At 41.9% G+C, this 23,939-nt stretch overlaps 1 protein-coding gene across 3 annotated transcripts in view; it reads left to right on the forward strand.

Annotated features, from left to right (window-relative positions):
- The first annotated feature begins 2,310 nt into the window (after nt 1-2,310).
- XPO4 (exportin 4) overlaps nt 2,311-23,939 on the forward strand; it is a 78,067-nt gene continuing 56,438 nt past the window's right edge. For 2 of the 3 annotated variants that reach the window (XM_063127053.1, XM_063127054.1), the window contains exons 1-4: nt 2,320-2,388; nt 15,566-15,671; nt 18,063-18,204; nt 21,857-21,995. In XM_063127053.1, the coding sequence (XP_062983123.1) occupies nt 2,386-2,388; nt 15,566-15,671; nt 18,063-18,204; nt 21,857-21,995 (390 nt within the window). In that variant the 5' untranslated portion in view covers nt 2,320-2,385. Of the gene's footprint in view, nt 2,389-15,565; nt 15,672-18,062; nt 18,205-21,856; nt 21,996-23,939 lie in introns of all 3 variants that reach the window. The other variant, XM_063127052.1, reaches the window with a different exon arrangement.

The raw sequence follows: 23,939 nt of genomic DNA on the forward strand, positions 1-23,939 counted from the left end.
CTGGATACCTGAGCACTCACCTTTCTCCTGTGTCTCACCATTGGCAGACTCGCTCTCAGGAGCAGGGTGCCCTGATGGTCCCCCGCTACACACTGGAATGTGCCGGGGCCAGGGCTTTTTCAGTGGCTGGCCCCCGGTTATGGAACAATGTGCCACTGGAGATTCGACAGGCTCCCACTTTTAATTGCTTCAAATGCCTTTGTAAGGCGTTTTTATTTTCACAAGAGTCTGGGGAGGGGGTTGTTTAAATTGGGGATGGGGTTGAGGGCTTTTAATGGTTTGAGGGTGAGGGTTTTAATGGAATTGTTGTAATGTGGGTTGAGGGTTTTAATGGAATTGTTTTATGTGTTATTGTAAAGCGCCTCGATGCCAGAAATGGTGAGGCAGCGCTATAAAAATGCTTTAAATAAATAATAATAAATAAATAAATCTTCATGCACACTTACCTGTGAATAAATCCTACTGAACTTTGTGGGACTTATTATCAAATAAATTTGCATAGGATGAGATTGCACATCACTTTGGATTAGATTACCCACTATGCAGCATAAAGTTTGAAAAATGTTACTCTTAAACATTATATTAGTAATTTTGGGCTGTTAAGCCTAAAGAACCCCATGCGGTTAATGAATGAACTCTACTATTAATTTTGTAACTGTATATAAACCAATGCTATAAACACCAGAAAATGTTTAGTACATTACAAGTAAAATGGAAATTTTGATTAGATCACTGAACAAAATTTTATCAGGTGTTAGTAGTACCTCTTAGATTTGGAGCCCAAAATGAGATCCCATGCAAAATTACCATGATTGTGTGTACAAGGTGGGTAAAGGTAGTCAAAGTATAACTAATTGACTTCATCTTCACTGTTTATGTGACCTCAAACAAATGATAATACTACCGTACCAGCAGTAATGGAATACTTCTGGTGATCTCCCCCATCTTCTGGCCAGGCACAAATCCATGAAGTTATAACTTTGCATGTTAAATTGTGAAAAGGCTGCAATGAATTCTGTAAAATGTTTTTTATATATATATACTTCAGTGCCTTGTTTCTTTGCTATAGGTGCCTTACATGCAGATATAGTCACGATGTGAGATTAAAGAGAGCAAATTGCTCTTGGTAAACATGGACATTGTAAGCTGCGTTATATGGAGTATTTGTCCACCTAGACTAGTATTGTCTACTATGACCTGCAGTGACTTCCCAGTCTCAAGTCTTAATCATCTGCTATCAGGTCTTTGTTTTCTTTTCTTTTTAAGTGGCGATGCCAGGGTTTGAACCTTGGGCAAAGCATGTATTATACTATTGAGCTACAGCCCCTCTTTGGTTTGGATATGTTCTCTCTCACACACATTCACACACGGGCTGAGTTCCGACAACACGCTAATCAACCGTTGTTTCCCATTCTGTTCCTATACACACACACACTTTGATTAGCGTGGGAGTGAGAGATCTGAACTAGTGGAACTGAGGAAAGGAACAAGCTTGTTATCATTCCTTCTGTTAGGCACTGAGTGCCTTTGATAATTGCACCATATGTAGAAATTCAACAAGTGCAGCAGCTGTTGAAATATTGTACCTATTACATTTCCACCTGCTACAAGAATAAATAAAGGAAAAGTTTGCAACCTGAGCTCAGCCTTACTATTCCTAAAAAGGGTCCCAGCTGGGGCTCGAGGAGTACTTGTCTTCTTTAACAAAGTCTTTATTTTCGATGACCTATATGCTCACCCTCATGTCCAATAACGGCCTATTCCTTAGCCTACCTTTTCTTTAAAAGCCCAAACACACAAGGCTATAAAGGCTCAGTAGGCGCATTTCCAGGGGCACACCCTTTGACCTGGAAACACCTTCCCTACTGATTCCCCACAGGTTTGGGATAGGCCACCGGTATTCCGTGATGAGCATGAAGAGCACTCTGCACATGCCCAAAGGCGTTCTCCATATTTAACCGCCCAACACTCCCGCATAGGTTTAAGCCAGCATACTGAACGTGGAGCCTCTGAGCAGAGGATCCTTGGGGCTTCGGCTAACTTGCTCCTAAGGCACATCACCACCACCCTTCACCCCCATCCCATGGGCTACATGACTAGAAAGGTGGGTCACATTCCGGCCCCCTCCCTTCCCTTCCCACGGCCATTTCCGCCACCCTCCGCGCCTCCCCACTGGGGTCCAGCCGGTGGCCGCTGCGAACTAGTTCTCTCGGCGTGCCCTCCCTCTTCCCTGCCCGCCGGCACCGGGGATTGGCTGGGCGGCCGCCTTGCCCCAGAATGCAGTGCATGGCGCGTCATTGAAGAGAGACCATGATGGCGGCGGCCGTGGCGGCGGGGGGAGCCCCCGAGGTGATCGCCCAGCTGGAGAACGCGGCTAAAGTGCTGATGGTGAGGGGCGCCGCGCCGGGGGGGCCAGCAGGCAGGGCGGCCCAGGGAGAGCCGCCTCACGGGAGTGTGTGGGAAGCGGAGCCCCAGATTTATATTTTTTGGGGGGAAACCTGGGAGTCCCCCTTCCCCGGGGAAGGCTCTCTTTGGACGCCCCTCGGTTCCCTCTCCGGAAATCTCCGAGGATAACCCGGCGGGGTTGCATCGCCTTTCCCTCCCACACGCTGCCGTGGAAACTTTGCAGCTGCCCCAGCCCTCCTCCTTCCCCTTCTCCCTCGTCTGGAGCTGCTGCAGTCCTATCTATGCACACTTACTTGGGAGAAAGTCCCACTGACCTCAGAGGGACTTGCTTCCGAGCAAACACCAGTAGGATCACGCTGTTGGCCTCCTTTGGCTTGTGTCTTCCTCTAATAGGGAGGCTCCTGTTCCCTTCACTCTTTTTTCTTTTCTTTTTTAAATAGCGAGGCTCTTACTCACTTTACCTCCATAATAACCTCATTCGCCCATCCTCGCCTTTTCATTCCTGGACGCACGTGCTCAAATCCGTAATCACTGTTGGTCCCCAGTCTTTGCTCTGTCCTGTTTCTTTTTCTTCCCCCCTCCCCTCTCCTCCATTTAAGACATTCCTCTTGCTCTCTAGTCAGTATTTGCTAATACAAGGTTGTGCTAATACAAATAATATTTTTGCTGCCTGGTGTATGTCTCCCCCTGACCTCCTTATTCTTCCTTTGCTACAGACCCTCCAGCATGTGTGTTACATAAAGCTAAACTGCCAGTTCCACAAACTTTTTCAGTAGGCACCTAGACAACCCAGGCTTGAAAACCTGTGAACCTTGTATGCAGAAATAGAAATCTGTATTCCTAAGAAAGCTCCTGCTCAAACAAGTTAGTCAAAGTAACTTTGTTAATTGCTGATTACCAATATTTGGAGCTGGTAGGTCCCATTGTGCCCCACCCACAAGTATAGTTGCTTCATAGAATCATAGAATAGCAGAGTTGGAAGGGTCCTACAAGGCCATCTAGTCCAACCCCCTGCTCGATGCAGGAATCCACCCTAAAGCATCCCTGACAGATGGTTGTCCAGCTGCCTCTTGAATGCCTCTAGTGTGGGAGAGCCCACAACCTCCCTAGGTAACTGATTCCACCGTCGCACTGCTCTAACAGTCAGGAAGTTTTTCCTGATGTCCAGCCGGAATCTGGCTTCCTTTAACTTGAGCCTGTTATTCCGTGTCCTGCACTCTGGGAGGATCGAGAAGAGATCCTGGCCCTCCTCTGTGTGACAACCTTTTAAGTATTTGAAGAGTGCTATCATGTCTCCCCTCAATCTTCATTTCTCCAGGCTAAACATGCCCAGTCCTTTCAGTCTCTCTTCATAGGGCTTTGTTTCTAGACCCCTGATCATCCTGTTTGTAGAGTCTTCTTGTTTTATATTTTCTGGGCAGATGCAAGAGACTGTGGCCATTGATTGTTATAGTGTGTTTTTTTGTGGGGCAAGTGCTTTATTTTAAGTGTGTTACTTGCCACAGTCTCTGCAATCTCCAAAACACCTATCGTATAATGCAGTGCTATGAAAATATATTAAAATAAAACTCTACCTGCCCTCCCCATCTTCACAGTCAAGGCTTGAGCTAGCAGTGATCTGACTTCTAAAAAAGCTAATGCAATGTGACAGTTTGTTACCAGAAGCATAGTGTCCAGATTTTTATAAGTAATATTTTCATCCGCTAAAAGTATCCTGTAAGGCAATACAGCTCTATCACAAATACCTTGCCAACATGCCAATATAGTTCTTGCTTATTCTCATAAAAATATATGAGGAGGTGAGTCACTGGAATTCCACTTTACAAAAGGGCAACTGAAATTGAGAGAGTGACTAGCTCAAAATGGGCAACTGATACCTGTTCATAGTCTTTAATTTTCTATATTAGTGACTTTTGCTACATCATGTCTTGATATGAAATATATAAAGTGTAAGCTTACTATGCAAATAACTTGTAATCCAGTCTACTTCCCTGAAGGTGGTAGGTAACGAACAGCTTATATACTACTTTATTTATTATTTATTTATTTAGAATATTTATATACCGCTCCCCATTGAAAAATTTCAGAGCGGTGTACAAGGTAAAATGAAAATAAACAATAAAACAGTTAAAACAAAATTTAAAAGAATCAAAAACAGAAATCCAAGGCTGCATGTTAAAGAAAGGCTTCTTGGAATAAAGATGTTTTCAGGAGGCGCCGAAAGGAGTACAAGGTTGGCGTCTGCCTGACCTCCAGAGGCAGGGAATTCCACAGGACGGGCGCCACCACGCTGAAGGCTCTTCCCCTGGTGGATTCCAATCGGAGGATGGATCTAGGTGGAACCACCAGGAGCAGGCCCTCGGATGACCTCAGTGACCGGGCAGGTTGGTAAGGGAGAAGGCGCTTTCTCAGGTATCCTGGTCCCAAGTTGTTTAGGGCTTTGTACACAAGTACAAGAACCTTAAACCTGGCCCGGTAGCGAATAGGCAGCCAGTGCAGTTCCCTCAGCAGAGGAGTTACATGCTGGAAAGGGGCAGCTCCAGACAACAGCCGAGTTGCAGCATTCTGCACTAGCTGCAGCTTCAAGGGCAGCCCCACATAGAGCACGTTGCAGTAATCCAATCTTGAGGTTACCAATGCCTGTACCACCGTGGTCAAGCTATCCCTGTCCAGGAGAGGCTGTAGTTGGCGAACCAACCGAAGATGGTAAAAGGCACTCCGAGCCATGGTGGCTACTTGAGCCTCCAACGACAGAAATGGGTCTAAGAGTACCCCCAAACTACGAACCTGTTCTTTCAGAGGCAGTGCAACCCCATCCAGAACAGGCAGTGAGCCTGTCTCCCGGACTCGGGAACCACTCACCCACAGGGCTTCCGTCTTGCCAGGATTCATTCTCAGTTTATTGGCCCTCATCCAGTCCATTATTGAGTCTAGGCACTGGTCCAGGACCTGCACAGACTCACCTGATTCAGTTGTCACAGGGAGATAGAGCTGTGTGTCATCAGCGTATTGATGGCATTTAGCTCCAAATCCCCTAATGACCGCTCCCAACGGCTTCATATAGATGTTAAATAACATTGGGGACAAGACGGTGCCCTGCGGCACTCCATAGCTCAATTGCCAGGAGGCCGAGGACTGGTCACTCAATGCTACTCTCTGAAAACGACCCCGTAGGTAGGATCGGAACCACTGTAACGCAGTACTACTTTCCATGCAAAACATATAGGGTAGTACCTAATGCCGCTGCTCCGCTTAATTTTTTTTCACAGGCGAGATCTACTGGTCGTACATCTGAAAGCTAGCCGTTCTAAAAGATGCCCCAGAAAAAAGTGGAAACACTTTTGTCTGTCTGGATTGGAACAAGTCTGCGGAGCTTCATTCTGCAAGGTCCACTGACCTGCCCTGTTCCGGAAATGAGTGTTTCTGCTCATTTCGGTTGCTTTTAGAACCACTAGCGGTGGGTTCCGCTGGCACACAGGCAGGCCTGGATACTGCCCATAATTTAATTTATTTTTATCTAGTATGTTTGTTTTTTGTATCCTGTCCTTTCTTCAATGAGGCCAGGGTGGTGTATCTGTGTTTATCATCCTTTCTCTCTCCACCCCCCTCCGGCCCCCTTGCTGTGATGTAAGAAGAGAGATTGATTTGGCTCTAAGGTAATCCAGCAAGCTTGATGTCTAAGAGGGAATTTTAACACATGTTCCTTTGGTCTAGCTCTCTATAGCAGGGGTGGGCAGAAGGCAGATCTCCAGCTCTTTGTACTTCAACTCTCAGAAGGCCCTGCCAGCATAGCTAATGGTCAGGAATGCTGGGAGCTGAAATCCAAATAGATCTGGAGCTGTGTGATCTGTTGAAAATCTGTGAAAGAATCTGTTTTTTAACTGTTTGTAATGTGCCCAGAGAACATTAGTTATTGGACAGATTAGAAATATAATAAATAAAGAAGAGTGGGGATGAGATTAGTTTTTAGCTGACAGTAAGAAAGCTTTGGTTGTACATATGAATCCATCTGTCTTGACTACTGCCTTTATGCTTCTCTTTTCTACATTTTTAATGAAAAATCACAGGCTTTTAATTTCAAATGTGTGTTGAGGTTTAGCACATGTGTCTTACACCTTGGTTATTAGCACATCTATTTGGAAGTATAATCAATTAATTTTAAGGTAACCTTCTTCTTCCCCTGCTTATAACTAGACAGAAAAGGGAGTGGGTTTAATCACATTGGGTCAGTGAGAGAAATTGGGATCCTCAATTTGGCTGTTTGCTTTTTCCTGCTGTGAGGGAGTATGGGTGTGGGAGTATGCTAGCCTACTCCTGATTTATCCCCAGGCACCATTCTAAGGAGGTATATTGTCCAATCTAGGTGGAGGCCTTCAAGCATAGATCAATATCAATTGCTGCAGACTGCCTTTCTTTGACAGTATTTTATGCTGTTGATTCCTGAGACTTTGTGGGCTGGATCCAAACTTAGTCATACCTAGGGTAGACCCACTGAAATCAATGGGAACCCCTATGTCTCATTGATTTCAGTGGGTCTATGCTAACCATGACTAAGTCTGGATCCAATCGTGTATTAATGTATTCTTATGATTTGACATTTCAAATATCATTTCACTGTTGTATGCTGCCTTGTGTGGGCTGTGCCTGAAAGGGAGCCTAAAAATATTTTAAACAAATAAACAGTTTTCAGTGGGAACCTTAGCCAATAAATGTTTGAGGAACAGATGTGAAAGAAATAGTAAAATTGCTCTTCAGGGTTTCTGAAGACATGTAAACTTTGCATCACTTTAAATTGCAGAAATATTTAGGACACTAAGGAATACTTGGCCATTGAGGCATATAGGAATGTAGGTGTGGCAAACCTGGGCAGCAAAAGTGAATGAGATCATTGTTAAGATAATATAATTGATTTTGCATTCGGCATAATCCAAAGTAGAGATGTGAAGGGCTGGAAAAAATTGGTCCCCCCTTTTTTCCCCAAAGCCTTTTTTGTTCCCCACACCAAATGGAAAAAATTGGTGGGAAATGAAGAAAAATGGATTATGGGATGTTTTATTTTAGCATGATAAATAAAATTTTTAAGACAAGGTGTTCAGATATTTACTTCTCCAAATGATTTCTAAAAACTATGTACATTATCAGATTATTACAATTTCTGCACACTGAGGACAAGCAAGTCCTAGGTTGCAAACTGAGACTACAACTCTCAAATGCAAGAGCGAGCTGTATTTCTGCCTCTAGGGGGCACTGCCATTGAAGCAGAGACTGAAACTGATAGTGATAGCTTTAGCTCAGGAAATGAGTGATTAAATTTCATGCACATTCATTGACTCTTGGTTGCCATTTTTCCCAGTTCTTTTTGTGAGAGTGGGTGCTTTATGTCTGCTTGACACTGTGGAGGACTAGTGGAGACATAAATAATTTTCTTTCTTACTAATGTTGATGGTTTCTTCTGCTTTTTTTTTTTTAAATGTTCTTTGCCTGCTCATAAATGGCAAAACCAGAGAGGTTCCCTACAGTTCAGATGTTCCTTACAGTTCAGGAGACTGTAGCTCCATTTGTTACAAAAAAGTAAAAACTTTAAAAAGTAAATTAAATTTGTAATAATTCTTTGAATAGCCTGTACTTTTAATATGCCAAATGTAATATTTTTCTGCCAAACCAACTTGTACATAATTACATTTTATGGTCCTAAAGGAACAAAGTGACTTTCAATCTGTAAAAATGGCTAATATTGTATTTTTTTCTGAAAATTTCCATTTTTTCTCAAAAAAATGGGGGAAATGGTTCTTTCCCATGACTTCAAACTTTCCAGAAATTTTGCATCTGTAATCCAAAGGCAACTAAGTTCTTTTAAATGAGCAAATCCAATAAACCCTGCTTACCAATATACACAATATACACTGGGCCCTGAAAACAAGCCAGGGTGGGTTGGTAAATCACTCACTAAGCCATGCTGCTGCTGACAGACGGCCAGGCACTCTCCTCACTTCTTTTTCTCACTTGCAACCAGCATATATCCCAGGGGCCTTTGCGGCACAACTCATCTATACTCTTGCTGAATATAAATTCCTGCCCTCTTTCTTGAAAAGCTCCTGCATATATATGCCATGTCTTCAGAGAGGAGATCTCGGGGAGCTTACCTTTTTAGGGCAACGTGGCTGAAAGTTTTATTTATTTTCTACACTTTTAAAAAAAGCCACTTTGGCTACTCCTCATAGCCAGGGATGAGTGACATTCCTCTTTGCACAGCTATGTGTGTCTGCATGAGTCATTTACCTCTGTGACCACAGCAATTTGAGAGTGGGAATTTTAACTTTCCCCCTTCCTGTTCTCATGCTGAAATCCTCCCTCCCCCCCCCCCACAGAGAGCAAATTGAAATAAGAAAGAAAAAATATCTTATTTTAACCCTCCCCACATTGTGGAGTGGGGATTTCCATATGAAAACAGGAGGGAGAAGGCTTAAATCTCTTCCTCTAGAATTGCCATGGTTCCAAATTGGGGCTGCATGTATTTATTCAGGGCTGTTTGCCACTCTTTCCAGGCATCTCTAAAGCCCTTTCAAACATGCCATTCAGAGCCTGCGCTGCCAAGTTCACACATCCCAACAAGCCACCTTAAACAACCCTGAACAAAAAGAAGTAAGGAGGAACCCTCACTGGAAGAATGAAAAGAAAGGGAACCTAAACAACCCATCAATAAGCCATGGGTTCCCAGTCTAAGTTCCCACCATGCCTAAGTCATTGTGCCAGGTTCAGATAGCACGACAAGCCATTCTTAAACAAGGGTGTACTGTTTTACTCTGTACAGCACCATGTACATTGATGGTGCTATATAAATAAATAATAATAATAATAATGTGAAGTTTTAATCCGGTCAGTACGTACACATCCTAAGACTTCATTCTGTGATGTCACAGTGCTAATATACAAATCAGTGTTTAAGTACAACATCCAAACACTTTGGTGTGTTTCTCCTCAACAAAATACATCTTCCACAACAAATACTTTCTAACAAATAGTATTTTCAATATCTAATGCTTGTTTGCTATTTGGGAGGATTTCGAAGTATCTAGCGAGAGGGTAGGGACAGTAAATACTGATTTTTTTGCACAAACCCCTTGGAAAATGAAAGAAGCAGAATTAAGTAGGTGAATAAGTCAGTTTTTCTCAAATATAGCACTCTTCCTTGGATATTTTTTAAAGCAGAGACATGCAGCTTATTGCCTTTGCCATCAGTTATGCAGCTGAAAGAAAATTTGCTTGGAGGCACTAACATCTCTAGCTCTCTAAAATTCTCTTTTAAAAAAGCATTATAGGTAGGGTACAATCCTATGTGTTTTTAGATAGTGGGGGGGAAATGTCCTACAACTCCCAAAATCTCCCAGCCAGCTATTCATAGGATTGTGTCCTTAGGCATGTTTAGAACATACATTCTTAGAAAGGAGATCTTTATCCTGTAATAACCACTCTTGGATCCAGTGCAGGCTTGTCATCCTTGCCTTCAAAACCCTCCATGACCTTGGACCTTTTTATTTCTCCATTCTTTATCTCAGTACATTCCTACCCGTGACCCTCACTTCACCACCCATAGCCATCCAAAGCTGTTTCCTCAAAGGACACCACTCTTTCTTCCTTGCTGCTCTGTAGGCTTGGAACTGCTTCCCAGATTAACTGCACAATGCCACCTTTTTTAACTGCCTTCAAAACCCATTTTTTCCATGAGACATTTGGCTTAGCCTCCTAGCTCTCATACCCTGCTGCAGCTTTTCCCAACCTTAGATGCTGGGTGGTAGTTGCCCCCCAGATGTGTTAATTAAGGAAAGCTGCAACTAAGATGGTAACTAAGCTTATGCAGGTATAACTGAATCTGTTGTGTAGACTTTTCCTGATTATTGCTTCTTCCTTCCATCCCTGTTGTTTTTCCCATGTCGGAATAATGATGACATGCTACTTTAGTCCTCATAGCTTATAGCTCAAATCTTTCTATGCATTTGTAAAACTGTTGTCTTAAATTAACTGAGGGCAATGCTCTGGCCGCTCCTCAAAAAGAGACCTATATTTGTCCTTTTTTAACTCTTCCATTGTGGTTTGCTGCCAAAATTTGGTGGCACCACCTTTCTTTTCGTTTTTTGCACCCAGCACAAAATTTGACAGTGCAGCAGTGAGAATGTGGCCCATGGGAAGGTCTGGGGGAATTTGAAGTGGCCGCTAGTACCCAGACTCTTTGAAGTTGTCCACTCCTATCTAAAATAGAAGTGATTTGGCTGATGTGCCAGCAGTGACCCCAGGTGGACAGTGAGAGTCTTGGCTGCAGTGATCACGCTCTGGCAGCCTCCAAAGTAGACTGCCTTATTGTGTTATTTCTGTTCCAAATGCAACTGAAACTATTAACCAAAGCCAGCTGAATAAAAAGCTTCTTGCTAGTTCTTAAGCAGCTACACTAGGTGTTGGTCCTGTTTTCAAGAACAATTCAAAGCATTCGTACTTAAGACAAGTTCCAAGCCATTTAGGGCTTTGAAGGTATCTACAGGGTTGCCTTATTCCACATGAGACTGCCCAAACCCTGCACTCTTCACTAGAGGCCCTTTTCCAAGTATCCACAGGCAGGTGATAGCTGGAGGTGGAACCCCACATATGGAATGTACAGCCCAGAGATGCTCCCTTGGTGCCAACTTCTGCTGGGTTTTTTAGTGCCAAGTGAAGACCCTTTTTTCACCCTCCCCAGGTCTTTTAGTTATTAATAGCAAACTCATTCTTTGAGTGTGGCTCCTAATGTAGAAACTGTACCAGCCACCCACAAGAGTTGTTGGGAGAACCCCAAACACAGCTCAGTGAGGAATGAGCTTGCTCAGCAGTCACAAAATGCTATCTCTGGTGGTGGGAAATGGAATGGAGTATTGTGGAAAAGGCATGGCTGGTTGGCTGGAACCCTGGAGTGGAGCATTCTACACTATAACATCTTGTTGCAGATCCTAATGTGGATTTTAGTTGCGCTTTATGAATACTGCTGACTATGAGGTAGTTGCTGATCTGAAATTATATAGATTCCTTAGGAGGGTTCCTGCTTCTAATTATTTTTACATTTATCCCTATGACCCGATTCTTATGTTTTGATAATATAGTCCCCCTATGAGTTGGATAATTTTATATGCTCTGTAGGTTTCATTATTCCTGTTCTTCGTTTGTAAGCTACTTTGATTGTACCAAGCTATTTGTAATTCTCATTAATCCATGCAGCATCACAATAGAGTGTCAATATTGACAGTGGCCTGTGTAGAGAACTAGTCTAGACAAAGCTTTCCAAAGTTCAAGGTGGTCTTATTTTTAAAAATATTGCTGCTCTGTCCTGTTATGACCTCTTTGCTCCTTCTGTTCTAGATAAAAGGTTTGTCAAACATTTGCTTGTTTTCCCTCAAGTATCCTTCTGCTTCTTATTGTAGAGTGTTTGAGTAGGATGTCTTTTATTGACTTGTCCTCTTAATAAAACCATAGAGTACTCTTTTATTATCTTTTGCAGTAATGAAATCACACTCGCTTACTTTTGCCAATGTAGTCATTCCTCATTTTTTTAATCTCCTTTCCTTAGAAACATATTCATTCTATCTGTGAACTGGGGCTCTGAGTTAAGAATTATTAGTGAGTCATAATAGGAATGTTTTACAATAGCAAATAATATTTGATTTGGAAGTGATCAGTGTGACTGTAGGTTCCTTTTGAGGGTTAGGCAGTTTTGTGTCAGTTTGCTAAACGGCATACATGCTGAAGTTTTGCAGGTTAGATAGTAGTTTGAGAATCAGTCTTGGTTAGCTGTCCATCGCAGGGCCCTGAGAGAGCCTTCTCCCGTATCAAGCTGCCCGGTCACTGAGGGCATGCTCCTGGTGGTTCCACATAGACCTTTAGTCTGACTGGTGTGGTCACCCCCATCATATGGAATTCCCCGCCTCGGACAGGTTCCAACTTTGTATTTCTTCCAGTGCCTCCTGAAAACATTGTTCCAGGAAGCCTTCCTTTAATGACCAGCCTTGGTTTTATTTGCACTTTGCTTCTTTTAAAAATGTACTTTTAATGTGTTTTTATTTTATTCTATTTGTCCACCACTCCGAAATTCTTGAATGGGGAGTGGTATATAAATATTATCAATCAATCCTGTATACATAGTAGAGTATTGATTCAATGTGCATTACAAATTTAGTGTGCTTGAAATTGGCTACTTGGCCCATCATCTGGAGGAAGTTTACACTTGAAACAGGAAACCGAAATGTCCCATGGGGATTGAACCTTTGTGCTGCTATGGTAGCCCTATCCTGCATTTGCACAGCGCCATGCCCTGATGATTCCCACATTTGGCTCATTCTAGCCTTAAAGAGCTAGTGGCACCACTCCAGAAGCACTGTGGTCTGATCACAGGACTCAGTGAGCCTTCCCATCTTAGAAAGCTTGGTTTTTGTGCTTAGAGGGAGAAAGGTACAGCCCCATGCTTAGCATTTACAGCATAGCCTTTTAACCCAGTTGTTCTGTGTAGACGGCAAACAGCTTGGGGGAATTCTATAGGGGAAGATGGGACAAGAGAAAATGTTGCTTGGATAAATGCAGTGGAAGGTGTGACTATATGTGAAACAGTCTCCTTTATAATACAGAATGATCTAGAATCTTAGAATAGTAGAGTTGGAAGGGGCCTAAAAGGCCATCGAATCCAACCCCCTGCTCAATGCAGGAATCCACCTCAAAGCATATCTGACAGATGGCTGACCAGCTGCCTCTTGAATGCCACTAGCGGGGGGAGAGCCATGACCTCCCTAGGTCATTGGTTCCATTGTCATACTGCTCTAACAGTCAGGATTTTTTTCCTGATGTCCAGCCAGAATCTGGCTTCCTGTAACTTGAGCCCATTATTACGTGTCCTGCACTCTGGGATGATCGGGAAGAGATCCTGAGCCCTCCTCTGTGTGACAATCTTTCAGTTATTTGAAGAGTGCTATCATGTCTCCCCTCAATCTTCTCTTCTCCAGGCTAAACATACCCAGTTCTTTCAGTCTCTCTTAGGGCTTTGTTTCCAGGCCCCTGATCATCGTCATTGCCCTCCTCTGAACACTATGCAGCATCAAAACCTTTAGGTAATCAGACTTAATCAGGAGGTTCCCCTGTGTTGCATGTTTTTGTAGTTTTAACTTGGAAAGTGCTAACATTACACTAGAGGGCAGTATACCATTGCTGATCCCTGGCCCCCAACTGTTTAAAAGTTCAGGTCCCATCTTCAGTTTTGCGGTATTGCAACACGGTTAAAGAAAAACTGGCTTGTTTTAGGAAATATGCTGTCACTGTATTTGGATTTCTACTCCTTAAGGATCATATGCGTCTTTGGTGCAATCAAAGTTAGCTAAGAAAGTTTAAAAGGAATAGGTTCGTATGTAGTAAGGTTGGCCACTTGACAGCTTATAGCTTCAGCTATTGGGTGATATAAAAAATAAATACTTTTTTTAAAAAAATAGCTGGAACTGGCAATCTTTTCTGGCTTATCAGCCCAGCAAGTTTCTAATCCAGGTGTTTCAAAAACGATTCCCACTTTTAGTTCCAAAGAAAATAACATTTACTTTTTAAAAGCTTGAGAAAATCTGCAGTTCAATGGTTGTGTGTATGTGTGTGTTTTGGATCTTGTGCCCTGCCCAAATACTTGTGTATGTGATATTAATAGGCAGTTCTATGCATGTTTAGACAGAAAAAAAATACCTATGATGCCCAGTGTAGCCCAGCTGGCGATGTGGGCTGGGACATGCTGCAAGTTGTGAAACTGTTTTCTGTGTAAACATGCTTAGAATTTTGCATTAAACATCTTAAATTAAGTGTTCTAACCCACCCACCCCAGTGTGTGTGCCTTGCGTTCTTCCCCGCATCTCAAGCAACACATGCCCTCTCTTTTTAAATGCTTGGCAATCTTTCTGTGAACTTAGGGTGCAGATCGCAATCATTATTTCTTGGTGAAGACATTTTGGTGTCCTTTTTTTACATTTTAAAGATCAATCCACTGGCTACTGTTTTTAAGATATTAGGAACTAATGGGATGTGATTGCTGACACATTGCTAGTAGTCCAAAACATCTGGTGGGTGCCAGTTTGGGGAAGGCTGATCTAGGCCATTAAATCTCTACACTTTACCTGCTTCAGGTGACATTGCTTCTAGATAACACTGACATTACAGAGCCTGACCTACCAAAAAGTGGTTATATATTGCTGTAAAATACATCTGTAAATCCCTGACGTCTATTAAAAAACAGTAGAGGTCGCTATCCTTCATGTATTTGACAGCATATGGTAGGGTTTTTAACAGATCCTAGGATTTCTTATGGTTGATTGTTAAAACATGTATATAGTGTAAAATGGTTTTGATATTATGTTACCATGTTGTATTTTTAAGGTTTTAATCTTTGTAAACTACCCAGAGAACTGGGTTTGTGCCCTGGCTGGTATAGCCTATTAAAGCCCTGAGGTCGTAAGTCCCATTGAAAGCAATAGGACTTAAGTTAGTTACTACTAATAGTGTTCTGTTAGTCTCAATAAACGTGGCTAACTTTGCTTGGATTTGGATCTAAATCGATGAATTTCAGGGCTACTTTCTATTATGGCTGATTGCATGAGAAAGAGCTTACCTCCACATCTAATAAATATTGGGCAGTTCTCTTCCTGCTTCCCTCCTTAGTTTCTGGGAGGCAGTGGGAATGGTCTCAGTCGGGCACGGTGATGAGCGCAATTATAGTTCCTGCCTGATTACTTAGGCATGGATGTAACACATCTTCAGAATCTGACTGAGAGCTAATGTGAAGTGGCTAATGCTGAGCCGTAAGCTGCTTCTAATAATATACCTGCTTCCTGCTAGTTGCACAGGTTGGTCTGGATTGGATAGACTGATAAGGATGGGGTGCATTTATGGACCTTCCTTTTGGAAATGGGTGACTTCTAACCCCTTCTGTCTCTGATTTGAAAGCTTTCAGCTGAATAAGCCATTAGATGTATGTTAGATGTAAACAATACCTTAAAGGTAAGTGTAGTTGTCTTTAGGTACATAAAATCAAGGGTTCATTATTATTCTTACACGCGCTTTTTACTAGACATGGCAACTTTCTGGATTCCATAAATAGAAGCAAACTTCCTTTTCTTTTTAGGCACCACCTTCCATGGTCAATAATGAACAACGTCAGCATGCTGAACACATATTCTTATCGTTTAGAAAATCAAAATCACCGTTTGCTGTTTGCAAGCATATTTTAGGTAAGTCAGAATGCATGTATTCAGTTGCTTGGTGTTTCACTAAGGCAGGTGAAGGAGCCCATTAAGGTGCATGACTTGCCTTCCTGTGTGTGCATATATGAGTGAGAGATGTGTTTTTTTCAGGCTGAAGTTTTATGCACACTTATGAGGGAGTAAGCCCCATAGATGGGTTGCATTGTCAGCCTTTGATTCAATGGAGAAAAAACTATTGATTTCTGAAAGTGAAAAAAAACCCCTGGGATTTAAGAGCTCCCCTGCTCCACTCCTCTGCCAGCTATAGCAAACACAACAGCAGTTCAGTTTATCTAATTCCACATAAATTCAGTAATACTGCACTGGTATCCAATGGCAGTATTTTGGTATGAATTGGTTGCTTTTACAATGATGATTTTTTAAAATTCTGTTTAAAACATTTCTGTGCATCTTTTCCGTGAATGTGCTTGAAGTGGTTTGCAATAATTGCTTTTTAAAAACCCATAAACAAAATCAGTAACAATTTAACAAACTCCTATTTAAAAGGGTAGCTGAAAAACAGCAATAAAACAATCTAGTTATGGAATGATCTCCCTGATGAGACCCACCTGGCACCAACATTGCTGTCTTTTCGGTGCCAGGTCAAAACTTTTCTCTTTTCCTGGACATTTAGCAGCATGTGATCACAGATCTGTTTTTTAGGTTTGGCTGATTGCTCAAAGTTGTTTTTAGATGTATGTTGTCTTTGTGTACGTTGCCTGTTGTATGTTGCTATGGTTTTAACTTTTGTATATCATTTGTATTGTTTTAAACTTTTGTAAACTGCCCAGAAAGCTTCGACTATATGGTGGTATAGAAATGTAATTAAATAAGCAGCAGCATCTAAACAAGTCCAAGAGAATAAAGTGGTCTTCATCTAGTGCCTAAATTATAGTGCCTAAACTGTTTCCTTTGACAATGAAGGATGCAGATAAGTTGGGGGGGGCGTGTTCAGAGGAGGGCAATGACGATGATCAGGGGTCTGGATACAAAGCCCTATGAGGAGAGACTGAAAGAACTGGGTACATTTAGCCTGGAGAATTGAAGGCTGAGGGGAGACATGATAGCACTCCTCAACTGAAAGATTGTGACACAGAGGAGGGCCAGGATCTCTTCACGATCATCCCAGAGTTCAGGACATGGACTAATGGGCTCAAGTTACAGGAAGCCAGATTCCAGCTGGACATCAGGAAAAACTTTCTGACTGTTAGAGCAGTATGACAATGGAACCAATGACCTAGGGAGGTCGTGGGCTCTCTCACACTAGAGGCTTTCAAGAGGCAGCTGGACAGCCATCTGTCCAGTATGCTTTAAGGTGGATTCCTACATTGAGCAGGGGGTTGAACTCAATGGCCTTATATGCCCCTTCCAACTCTACTATTCTATGATTCTATGAATGGTGTCACTGTAGTAAAGGTGCTCTAGCTAGTCAGCACCACCTAACCTGAAAATGTGGGGGCACCTAGAGAAGATTATTGAAATGACAGGCAGATTCCGCTCCTTCCACAGGATTTGTTTATGGGTTTGATTTGATTTTGTGAGCCCTCTTTAGGAAGCTTGGTAATACGTTTTAATATGCATAAGCAATGAAAAGGAGAGTATTAGTAGGAGCATTATTGAGGGGAGAAGATTGGTAGAATAGCAGCGTCAGCAGCCTCAGAGCAGGACACAACATTAGCACTGTTGGTATAATGTCTCCTGCCTTGGGTTGCTGTTTTCCCTTCTGCTGGCATGTGGTTGCAAGTGTGGAAAACAGGAACATCTTCCCCACTACCCTCGTGTGGGTTGCTATGTGGTTGTGGCAGGAGGGGAAAAATGAATCCGCCTTTAATTCATCCAACTGCAACTGGCTGCGAGATCTGATCTACATCATTGGGGGAAACCAAAATATTATGACATACCTTATGACATGATGGTGACCACTTTATTCCTTCTGGGGAAATATTTTCTATATTTTTTATAGCATGTGTTAACATATGGCACAGACATGGATGTTAAATGAGTGTTTCAGATTTATTTATTCCAAACTGCTTTTAACAGATATCTATGTTCTGTATTTAATTACTGCTAGTTTTAACTGCCGATGCTACTTTTTAAACTACTTGTTATTTCTGCTGATATTATTTTTCCCTGCTGTAATATTTTTAGCTGTCCGGGGTTTTTTAGATAAAGGTTTTCTGGTTTATAATGTGTTGTTATAGATTGTTTTAGTATGTTACCACTTTTCCTGGAGAGTGGTAATCCTGAAAGGCAGCCTATACATGCAATTTAATTTACTTTTCTTTATTTCTGTTTTTATCTTGGTGCATTTGATGAAATAATGGCTTTTGAGCTTATGGCTATGGATTGTGAACTTATAATTTTGGATCTCTCCGACAGAAACTAGTAAAGTGGACTATGTCCTTTTTCAAGCCGCCACCGCAATAATGGAAGCAGTTGTACGAGAATGGATTCTATTGGAAAAGAGTAGCATTGAATCACTACGAACATTCCTTTTAACGTATGTCTTACAAAGGCCGAAGTAAGTGCAAACCATTTGTAAGAGTGCCTGATAAGGAGTTTGAGAGTGCTGTAAGCATTCTTATTCAAATAGATGAAGCTCATGCAGTAATAAAGGGCTTTCTGTTTTTATGATGAAAAGACCAAAGTTCAGTGGTAGCTCATGTGCTTTGCATGCAGATGGTCCCAGGTTTGTTTCCTGGCATCTCCAGTTAAAAACCTCAGGTACCAGGTGACTGGAAAGACTCTCTCTGCCTGAGACCTGCCGCTACACAACACTTGTCTAGATGAACCAATGGACCGACTTGGTATAAGGCAGCTTCCGATGTTTGTATGCATGCCAGTAACTAGTTCACTGTTTCTTTTTATTGTGAACTGCCACCTAGGTTCTGAGTTTGTACATACACTTAGAGCACAATCCTACGGGTTTGCTGCTCTATACGTGGAGGGCTCCAATCTCGGAACCCCCGATCTATCCTAAGCTTCGCCGGCAGGAGCCAAGCAAGGGAGAGGACCGGCTGTGCTATTCATGCCTCCCATTACCCCTTTAGAATTATTTTTAGCTGGGTGGGCCTCTGAGTCTATCTACCTTGTTTACCTTACTGGATCCAGGGGTAGAGAGGCTGTAGGATCCTGGGGGTCCTGTCCTCTCCCTCCCTGCCTGCTTGCCAGCATGTGTACCCCCTTTCCTCCCTCCTCATCCTCTTGAGGCTACTGTTGCAACCTTAGAAAGAGGAGCCATCGTGTAGATTTCCAAAGCAATTGGAAGTGGATCCATGATTGGATCTCCACCTCTGTGGTCATAGCTCTGTTTATGGGTGCAAAACAGAAGATCCACAACATCCTATGGCACCCCAGATACCTCCTAGGGGCAATAGGGTTGCTCTGCCCACAAAGAAAGAAAAGCACAGATTGATTGCCAGTTTTTCCTCATTCCTTCATTCACATTTCTGGATTTTCTTTTAATAAAACATTTTGATTTGTAAAAGGGAGGAATTGCCCCAAATGAGGTGGAGGCACACCCACCCACACCCACTGCAGCCTCCTGCACCACAGTCTGCATGGTTCCAGAGGGTCTGCCAACACTCTCGAGAGGAGTTTTGGTTGGGGTCGGGTGCAATGGAGGAAGAGGTTGAATTCCCTTTCTCAAACAGCCTTCTGGGTACCACCAACAGTAAAGATTGCAGACAAGAAAAGGACTTTATAGCAGCCATTCCCAACCTGGTGCTTTCCATAAGACTACAGTTCTTATCAGCCCCAGGCAGCATGGCAAAAGATTGTGTTGTCAGGAATGATGGGAGTTGTAATCCAATACATTTGGAAGGCACCGTGTGGCTTCTGCCCAAGATAACTGGTCCTTGGCTTGGTTTTACGCACAATTAATTCCCAAAAGTTTTTTTAAAATTCCTTATTGAATCATAATTCCAAGTTTCATTCATCCTCTTTTTTCCCTGCTACTTTTTTTTCTCCAGCTCTTTGAAACTTCCAAATTCCAGCAGTAGTTTCTCCATCTGCAACTCCCATATCCTTCTGAAGAGATTTAAGTTTTTTTTAAAAAGGCACGTGTACCAGATTTGATCCTAAAATGTATTTTCCTTTCTTTATAGGAGTTACTTGTAACATTCTTTTAGCAAGGTACATATTTAGGCAACACTTACATTTTTTGATATGTCGAGGCTAGATGATACATTTGCAGTTCTGCTCTGAGGAAAAGAGCAGTATGATTTCTGTGAGCTTTGACTACAGCTAAAGAGGTTGATTAGGATCAAGCTACCATGACAGAGGGGAAATGGAAAGGAAACATTGAAAAGCATGAATGCAGATTTTACTGGCATCCTGACTCTAAACACATCTACTCGGAGACGAGTCCAGTTGATTTCAGTAGAACTCCCTCCTTTATAACCGACTTTAGGATTTCAGCCTTACTGGTAATAGTTTGTATATTATGATGCATATAAACAGCCAATAGATGTCAAAATGCTTCAGAGATGATGAAAAGAATGGAATGCACTTCACTTTGATTTTTATACAGATTTCAGGGACATTGCAAAGCTATTGACCTTTAATTAATTAATTGATTCAATTAACTAATTAAAGCATTTCTAGCCCACTCTTCAGCTGGATAAAGCCTCCCAGAGCAACTTACAAAGGGTTAAATCCAACTTAGAATAGACCCATTGAAATGAATTGAACTTAAGTTAGTCATGACTTAAGTCCCCTTCATTTCATTTCTATGTGTCTAAGTAGGATTTATTGTTGATCTTTGGGTAAAATCCAACATAAGACAGGACCTCTTGGGCTTGCAATCTAAAAGGCACAGCACAAGAGGAAAAGAGTTTGGGAGGGAGGAGGGGAAAACCCAACCATGTCACAAAGACAAATCAAGAAAGTAACAATTCATCAGAATCCTTTCGACAGGACTGTTAATGATAGTTGGCCCTGGGAGAGGGGCAGGACAGTCCATCTGGAGGAGGCCCTGATATATATATATATTGCCTGTCTCCCTTGTTCTTCTGTACCAAAAAATGTAGTGATCTGTTTGTTTATTTATTTATTTATTTATTTATTTATTACATTTCTATACCGCCCAATAGCCGGAGCTCTCTGGGCGGTTCACAGCTCTCTGGGCTGTTCAGTCATGCAGACTCTGAAACCTGCTGAAAAAGAAATGTATGGTTTAAATTAAGACAGAATCATAACCTATTTCCAGTTCTAAATATTTTGCAATACAGGAGTAGGGGGATGGGGAGGAAGCTGAAGAGACTCTTTTAGACGCAAAGCATCACAGTACTCTATAGCAATTACAGTGCAGCCTGATCTTATGCATATTTATTTGGAAGTAAATCCTAGTATATTCAGTAGGACCTTCTCCCAGGCACTAGCTCTGTTTTACTTGCAGGCTAACATTATAGTCCCAAGCATAGTTGCTCAAAATTAAATCCTGCTGAATTCAATTGGGCTTTTTTCTGTGTTTAGGATTGCAGCATTTGCATAAACTATGTGGAGTTTGTGAATGTAAGCTCATGCAATCTCATGCCACAATAAATTCGTTCGCCTTAAGGTGCCACACGACATCCGACATTTTTCTGCAGCAGCTGTATGTGGTTACTCTTCTACAGTTTGTGGACTTTTAGCTTTAATTTTGTTAATGACAGCCATGTAAGGTAGGGAGTGTCTATATAATTTAACAATTTATTTATTATAGATTGCATTTTGGCCAATAACAACTACCAACTACCAAAAAAAATTACAATTTCAGTCTAAAAGTAAATCTAAAAGCCAAAAGGCAAAAAGCACGACCAAATATCAGCAAAGGCAGAACTAAAATCTAATGCTTAGTGCAAATATAGGGATTATAAAATCACTAGAACATAAATTCAGCCAGATGTATGATCTAGGCCTCAAGTGTCAAAGGCGTTGCCCATTCTTGTAATGATTTAAAAGAAATATATCTCAGAAATGGCAGTTAATAATCTGATGACACACTGTAGTTGCTTAAAGCAGTAGCAGACCAAAAGAAAATTCAACCAAGATACTGGGGCACTAATAGAGTTGGCTGAGTGTATTCCTGCACTCCCAAAACAGTACAATTAAGGTTTTTGCTCTGTAAGCATTAGAATGGTTGTCTTGGTCAATGTTGATGCTAAATATATATATATTTATTATATTTGCAGCCTCCAGAAGTATGTACGGGAGCAGATATTGTTAGCAGTAGCAGTAATAGTGAAACGAGGGTCCTTAGACAAATCAATTGAATGCAAGAGCATTTTTCATGAAGTCAGCCAATTGATAAGCAGCGGTAACCCCACTGTGGTAAGTTCTTGCATTTTAAATTTATTTTAACAACTGCATGAACCTTTCCTCGTAACATTAGATGGTTAAACTTTAATCCAGTTAACATCACCATGTTGCCTGGCTTACATATACAGCAGGTTGTAGAGGTAACTGTGCTGCTTAAGTACGCAGCTGGGGAGTCACAAGTTTGAGTGCTTCCCTACATTAAAAACAACAAACCAAGAAGTCCGTACAAGTGGAAAGTTAGCATTCCCAGCTGTGCTAGATTTTTACTTGCCGGAGTTTTAGAAACCTGTAGTCCAAAGAGTTACAGCCCACTTTGACTTTGTTCACAAACTTGCAGTGTAGTTAACAAGTTACAGTTAACCCGACCGTGTGCATCAGTTGAATGTTAGCCAGATTTCCCTAATTACCCCATCCCGGCTCCCCTCAACAAGCCATGCTGCCTGGGTTTGGACAACACAGGAAGCTGTGCCAGTGAGGATAATTAGGGAAATCCACCCAGCACACACCACAGCCTCACCATGGTTTAAATAACTCACAGTGGGCTGTTGTGCTGTGTGAACAGCCTCACTGTCTTTGCTGAGCGTTTCCCTTACAAAAACCAAAGTGGCAACCAAAAACGAAATGCTGATGATTGATAGGTCAAAGTAAGTTTCGATTATTACTGGGCAGAAAAAAAATCCAGCTTAAATGGTTACATCCAATTTTTGTTTTGCTTTTAATTTTGGGATTTTTAATCCGCCCTGCTATACTTACTTTCTTTCAACTCAGCCTTGCTTGACCCAGCTCCTCCACTGCATAAACACAGAACGACAGTCCTATCTAGCCTGAGCATTTAGCCAGAGAAACTAAAAGCCCAGAACTTTCAAAAAGCAAAAGCTGCTATTTAGGCTGGGCAAAGCCATTTTCATGAGATGAAAAACTGAAATTAATGCCTATATTTGATTAGTAGGTAACTTAATTTTAATGAGACTCAAGTGCAGATTTAGCATTTTTCTGATGAGATTTATTATTCTTTAAGTGTGAAAAATTTAGGATTTTGTTTATGATTTTTAAAAGATTAAAAAAATCTACTTAATTTTTTTAAAAATCTGATCATTATTTTTATCCACCCTGCCCACCACACCACCTTCTGCATGTGTAGGCCAGGTAGGCCAGGCCTGTGTTGCTGTTTGAGGAGAAATTTGCCATTAACTGTGGAAATGGGCTGCAAAATGCATTTAGCAATTGCAATATGGCAATTAGTCAAATCATAATAGTCTGGCACCAAGTGAAACCAGTATGCTTGGGGCTGAAATCTGCACTTAAGTGGGATCATGTTATTATTGGAAATGGGGATTCACCCCTGTGACTGAGAGCCTTGGGCTACTGCAGGTGCCTGCAGATCTTCTGTTGGGAGTAGGGTTTTCTGCAGGATCCCAACCTCTTCTTCTCTCCAGGCTCTGGGTCAGATGGGACCTGACATAAATACAGTATGAATGGTGTTTGATTGACGTTGTCATTCATTGTAGAGTTCCCAGTCAAATTGTTAAGTGGTGTCTTCATGTGAAGCATTGAACTCATCTGAAGGGCTACAACAGTTTCATCTCAAAGTGGATTTTCCATTAGCCGGCAGCGATCCCCTTGCGCTCAGTTCAGTTTACATCTGTCCCTTGCTGTGCCCTGTCTGTGATTCAGCTGTTGGAATTGTCTGAGGAAAGACCTTTTCCATTCCCTGGGGAAGTGGTGCGGTTGGGCAGAGGGGTGTGAGCAGGCACAGAACTGAAAATGGCAATACAAAATTTACTCGTGTTACATTCTTAGAATCCAGTGAGGAAATATCCTCCACCCTCTCATGGAGCTCTAAATAGATTTCCAGCACCTTATTTCCACTTGTGCCTTTAGTTCAATTCCACATGCTGTGCCAGAAGATAAGGTTTAAAACGTTCCGTTGTGGAAATGAGTTAGCTATATTTCAAA

This window comes from Elgaria multicarinata, chromosome 5 (genome assembly GCF_023053635.1).
Source record: "Elgaria multicarinata webbii isolate HBS135686 ecotype San Diego chromosome 5, rElgMul1.1.pri, whole genome shotgun sequence".
Classification (NCBI taxonomy): Eukaryota; Metazoa; Chordata; class Lepidosauria; order Squamata; family Anguidae; genus Elgaria; species Elgaria multicarinata.